Consider the following 6000-nt stretch of genomic DNA (forward strand, 5'->3'; position numbering starts at 1 on the left):
GCTAGGTTTCTCCACTGAAACAGAAAACCTCAGGGGGTCCTCAGGTTGATCAGAGAGGGGCCCCGTCATGAGAAAACTGCTCGGATCACAATTCTGCCGTCATAACTTGGCCGCGATTAGTATTTCCGTTGTTCAGACAACACTCTTAAAAAGTAGGGGATGTACCATTTCCAACAGGTCTCTCTGCCTAAAAGAAACTTATTTCAGTTACCTGGCTGTACAGTGTCTTTATGAAAACCAAGCAGATGGAAAAATTGTATACCAACACAGAATACATTTTCAAACTGACTTTGTGTCAACATCAGTAGAGACAACTTGTCTTGTAGATACATTCAATCCAGCGTTGTGATGCATAGCAGAACCTGATGGGAAAATGACACCTTCAAATGGTTTCTGGTTTCAGTGTGAAAGGGCTGTTCTCACGAGTTCAGCTTTCCATCACGTTGTCTGATGATGTTGTGTTGTTCCTCCTGTGGAACAGTGCCGACATGTGGTGTGTACAGTATGTTCTATGGTGCCCTCCCTCCCTGTGCATAGATTCTATGCACAGGGAGGGAGGGCAGATGATTGGCCAAACTCGGGACAAGCTTTCAAAAGGCATCCTGTGTACAGTAGCTCAGGTGGTATTCATCTTATACCCTAACTAAGCCACTGGGGTTCCCAAACAGATGGGCCGGGACCCATTTGTTGGTCACGGACACATTTTTATGGGTCCCTTTATTTATTTATTTTCCTACATTTGGTTTTTAATTCTTATTTCAAAAACACTCCCACAAAAGCAGACTTTTTCATGAACTGTAAACAAAATGCAACGATTATTTTAGTAATTTCATGAAGAAAAATCTTAAGAAATTCCATAAATTGCAAAACAAATGTAGAAGTGAAAATAGCCGACCTACAAGCTTGTAGATCGGCTATTTTCTTTTGGGTGACGGGCTAAAAAGTGTGGGAACCACTGGCCTAAGCAGTACACTAATGCCCGGATGTGTCCACCGCCAAGTGCCAGGCCACCTCTGCAGAAATATGCACATTGGAACCCAGCAGTATGACCTGGGAGGCGTCCCGACATGTCAATGTGAACCTGCCACCAACAAGAACTCCATGTTCACGCCACAGGCGGCCAACATAGCGCAGTTTGAGAACTGCAGAAGGATTATACCCGATTTAGACGTTGTTGTGCATAGTGGCACACGCCGACAATAGTCGATCTACAAGCTCACAGAGCGTTGCACTGTGGCACACGGCTCGTAGCTCTTATGATTTTTGATGCACGATACTTGCACGATACTGTCCGTGTCCGGCACGCAAGTAATAAATGAGGCCTTAGTGATCAGCGCAGCAGTGAAGGAAACTAATTAGTAGAGTCATTAATTGATGGATCCCTGCTGGTAGCTTAGAGTGTGAAATGACTGCCTTGTTATGGTGCAGGTCATACAACATAATCACACAATAAGACAAGACTGCTGTGGTGGCCGTTTAATGGCAGTTAAAACCACCAACAGGTGTGTGTGTTGCGTGTGTGCACGCACTCGTGTACGTGTGTGCGCACGTACAGTATAATGTCATATGGTACAGACAATCACTATTAAACATTGATCTGAGTGCTGTTTGCAAATTAACTCTCTCCTAAGTAAGTTGCTCTAAGAATGGCCTGCAGCAAGGTGTGTGTGTGTGTGTGTGTGTACTGTATGTATGCACCGGTATGTATGTATGAGAGAGACATTAATTGAAAAAACGTCTGTTGAAACATGATGAATAAAAATGTCATTGCTGGTCGAGCGAACGAACACCTGTACACTTGCATATGCATACTCTTATGTTAACCTGCGCACGCACACGCACACGCACACACACACACACACACACACACACACACACACACACACACACACACACACACACACACACACACACACACACACACACACACACACACACACCAGAAACTCCACTGTGCTTTGAGCTTCTCATGAGCCTATGCATATGGGTGTCCTTTCAGTCACTCCTGTGAGCAAAAAAAGTAGTCCTTCATCTGCACAAACCTCAACGCAATTGAGACAGTTCTCCCCCCCCAAAAAAACTACCCGCAGCTCAACACATGAAAATATACTGCAGAATGCCAACTAGTACTGTCCTCTGTACGTATGTGTGCACGCACGCACGCACGCACGCACGCACGCACGCACGCACGCACGCACGCACGCACGCACGCACGCACGCACGCACGCACGCACGCACGCACGCACGCACAGACTTTGTGTAGGTTGCTTAATCCAGTTCAGGTGACTCTGGTGAGTGTGTGCGTGTCTCGCTTGATCCCTCGCCATCATCGGCCGTGGCCGTGTCTGTATCTAATGCCTCCGCTGGGGGCGCATCATCATCACCACCTTCAGACTCCTCCCCCTCCTCCCGCCGCTCCGTGGAAACGGCCACGCCTCCCTCCTCCGCCTCGTCCGTGGGTGTAGCCGAATCTGGTTCCGCCGCCGTGGTTCCCTCCCCGACGGCCGCATCCGTCTCCGTCTCCTCCAACAACTGCGACTCTTCTTCCTCCTCCTCCTCCTCCTCCTCCTCCTCCTCTCGGACACCTTCGTCCTCGCCAGCCTTGCTTCCCTCCTCGTTGTCATCCTCCTCCTCGGCGATGGAGGCGTGCGGTCCCTGGAAATTTTGATTTAGTTTTTAGTCACAGTTTTTGGAATAATTTTCATTTAGTTTCAGTCACATTTTAGTCACCTGGAATGTTTTAGTCTAGTTTCGACTAAAATGTATTTTGGGAGGGCCTTGATGGCGTCGTAGCCAAGCTCAAGCTTGACAGATCTGCTATTTTCAGCATGCAACCAAGCATAAAATGACTTGTCTTTTAGTTCTACCGGATCCCTTCTCCACAAGTGCCTCACTAGCCATAGGTTTAGTCATCATGGCTTTATTATTTTTCATAGTTTTTCTCAGCGTAAAACGGTAGTCGACCAACATTTTCCGTCATAGTTTTAGACGTCGCCGTGGAAACCAACACTACCTGGAGGGAGTGCGTGCAGGCGGTGGCGTTGAGAGCGGCGTGGAGGTGCGGGGAGTCGGCGGGCGGCAGCAGGGTCAGCGACTCCACGCTCAGGGAGTCGCCGTCGTCCTGGGTGAGCAGGGAGATGGTGGGCTGGGAGGCCGGCGTGAGGCTGGGGGCCAGGGTGGGAGCTGAGACTGGGGGGGCAGAGGAGACCACCGTTACACCACCATCTCCTCCCTCCCCTTCTCCACCCGAAGAAGAGGGAGGGGTGTGCTCCAGAAACGTGGTATCATCTGTAGGAGAGGAGTGAGCAGGTGAGTGAAGGACACAGAGAGAGAAGCAGAGGAGAGGACAGATGTTGTGAGATGGTTGGCAACAAATAAAGAGTTGAGTTTCTCCATTTCCTCTTCAGTTTTTTTGGAGTTAGTCAGCATGGAATTATAGCCAATAAGCCACACAACATGTTAGTTTCCATTTAGATCTACGGTATGTTAGTGTTTACATTTTAATAAAGTGTCAAACATGCTGTGCAACTAAATAAAATCACACCAATGTGTGCACTGAGCGGTGCAGTGTGTGTATTTGACCCCAATGTGTGAACTGAGCGGTGCAGTGTGTGTATTTGACCCCAATGTGTGAACTGAGCGGTGCAGTGTGTGTATTTGACCCCAATGTGTGAACTGAGCGGTGCAGTGTGTGTATTTGACCCCAATGCCGCCACAATTCAGCTGTGAATGACCCCAATGATCTGCATAGGTCATGCTACAAAGCATTCTGGTGCTCCAAACAGACAGACAGACCTACACACAAAGCCTTTTATTGTGAGCACTTAGCACCGCTCAAAAAACTATAATCAGCCCCTAGTAGGTTATGTTAATTAATTTAGAACCTGCAAGAATCTGTTCTTGCAGCATTGGCACCTTTTCAATGAGGTGGAGAGACATACTTCAACCATCTATTGCAGTGCTGAACTAAAAAAAGACCAAGGACCCCTTAGCCGAGAGGGAGATGAAGCAGGGACCCCCACTACATATTTTATAAAATGATTGAGCAGATTAAACCTTTTCATAGATTTCATAGATAGCTTCATAGACTTGTTATCCGAGTTTTTTTGCTTATTTGTGTACATTATCTTTTCTATGAATATGTTGAATTCAAGTTAATGTGTATTTTCAGACATTTACCTCGCATTACTTAGCAGACCCAAGTTTACTATTTTCCCCCTCTACACCAGACCTCTTTGCCAGAAATAGCCGATCTACAAGTTCACAACACGTCTGATGACCTTGTACATCGAAAAATTTTGGCTAATGTTCCTCAGAATAGGAATAAAAATAAACATTCCTACCAATCCCCGGAACCCATGCTGAAGACCCCTGCTTTAACCTGTGGAATGTGCAAATGCCCCTGGCAAAAAGAGATGTGCTAAGTGGACATAGACTGTGTGCATGCATGCTTAATAGTAACAGATGCAGCAGTAGTTGTAGTAGTACTAGTTGTAGTAGTTGCAGCATCAGTAGCAAGCGTTAGTAGCAGTATTAGTGCATGTACACTAGACAGAACTACAGAAACACAAGCTCTACATGAAAATATGTTGTTGCAGTACCGGTATACTTACACAGGTAAGAGAGCAAGGGTGCAGTTTGAAAAAATAAATAAAAAAATACTTTTTTACAATGGGAACTTGGCAAGTAATTTGATATCAGACATAAACAAGAACATTTATATTGTGGATGTACTGTAGGAGGAGGTTTGGTTTCAAAATCCGATAATCGTCGATTATGCCAGTAATTGTTTGCAGTCAACACTCAACAGTCATCAAGCAGTGTGTGTGTGTGTGTGTGTGTGTGTGTGTGTGTGTGTGTGTGTGTGTGATCTTCTCAGTTGTTGAACACACACAAAAAAAGGCTGGACCGGTGTGCTGTGCACCTTTTGCTCATAGTGGTTAACAGGAACTTTAGCAGTTGAGCAGTTGCCAATGCAGTTTCCAATGTAATTAATTATCTTCATGTCAGAAAGGTCGTGGGTGTATTGTGTTAACTGGTTCAACAAGTATACTATGCAGCCTATACACTTTGTCGACATATACTTTGTCTTAATCTTGAAAGTGAGAGAACTACTGATTTAGAAGGCATTTGTAGAATCAATGTGTTAAGGTAGTAGAAATGTGTTAAGGTAGAGCCTACAAGGTGAAGAGCTTCCAAGTAATGTTTAACAATAATTTACTGTATACTTCTGGAAATGTTTTCCACCACCTCGTAGTTTCCTCTTTATCAGCTACGGTTTTAGAGCCTTTAATTTATTTTAAAAGTCAAACCCTTCAAAACTAAAGTGAAACTTTATAGAAGCCATACATTAGATGTATGTCGTTGCCGTCGGGAGGAAACCTCATAACCAAAATTTGGAGGTTTTTGAAAGTAGTATAAAACGCATTGGACAAAACCTTTTAACTCCATTGGACCCTCAAAATGTCTGCTAAAGCAACTAACTCCACCACCTCTCCCCCTCTCATGGAAGTAATTGACAATATATAAAGTTACAACACCAACTTTCATGAGGCTGTATTGCTTTGTATTAAAAATATAAGGTTTTCTTAATTTCCTGAAGAATTTACCATTCACCTGAACTATCAAATCAACAGGATAAGTTAACTTTAATGCAACTCTGGACCGAGTTCAACATACCACTTTCAGGTCCATCGTTAGTGGTCCACTACCCTTTGGTAGACAGTGTGCATTTCACATCAGAACCAAGTCATTCTAGAACTAATTCATCTAGCTAGTATGAAACGTTTAGAAAAGTTTCTTCAATTTCCTGAAAAGTGACAGTTTTGGACAAACAAGGTGTTCGGACCTTGCCCCCGATAAAGTATGTGGATTATGCATGTGTGTGTGTGTGCATGTGTGTGCGTGTTTACCTGTGGGGCTCTGTGCAGATATTGTGCTGGTGGTGACAGAGTCACAGCGGCCCGTGCTTCCACTGCCACTGGAGGGGGGTGAGGGGGA

At 45.1% G+C, this 6000-nt stretch overlaps 1 protein-coding gene across 7 annotated transcripts in view; it reads right to left on the minus strand.

Moving 5' to 3' along the window:
- Positions 1–920: 920 nt before the first annotated feature.
- The window catches only part of clec16a (C-type lectin domain containing 16A), a 57645-nt gene continuing 52565 nt past the window's right edge, over positions 921–6000 (minus strand). For 2 of the 7 annotated variants that reach the window (XM_079521419.1, XM_079521421.1), the window contains exons 22-24: positions 5913–6000; positions 3014–3288; positions 922–2655 (exon numbers count right to left, since the gene is read on the minus strand). The exon at positions 5913–6000 is cut by the window's right edge and continues 50 nt beyond it. In XM_079521419.1, the coding sequence (XP_079377545.1) occupies positions 2269–2655; positions 3014–3288; positions 5913–6000 (750 nt within the window). In that variant the 3' untranslated portion in view covers positions 922–2268. Of the gene's footprint in view, positions 2656–3013; positions 3289–5912 lie in introns of all 7 variants that reach the window. The other 5 variants (XR_013791621.1, XR_013791622.1, XM_079521420.1 and 2 more) reach the window with 5 other exon arrangements.

The sequence above is a fragment of the Electrona antarctica genome, assembly GCF_951216825.1.
Source record: "Electrona antarctica genome assembly, chromosome: 14".
NCBI classification, from domain to species: domain Eukaryota; kingdom Metazoa; phylum Chordata; class Actinopteri; order Myctophiformes; family Myctophidae; genus Electrona; species Electrona antarctica.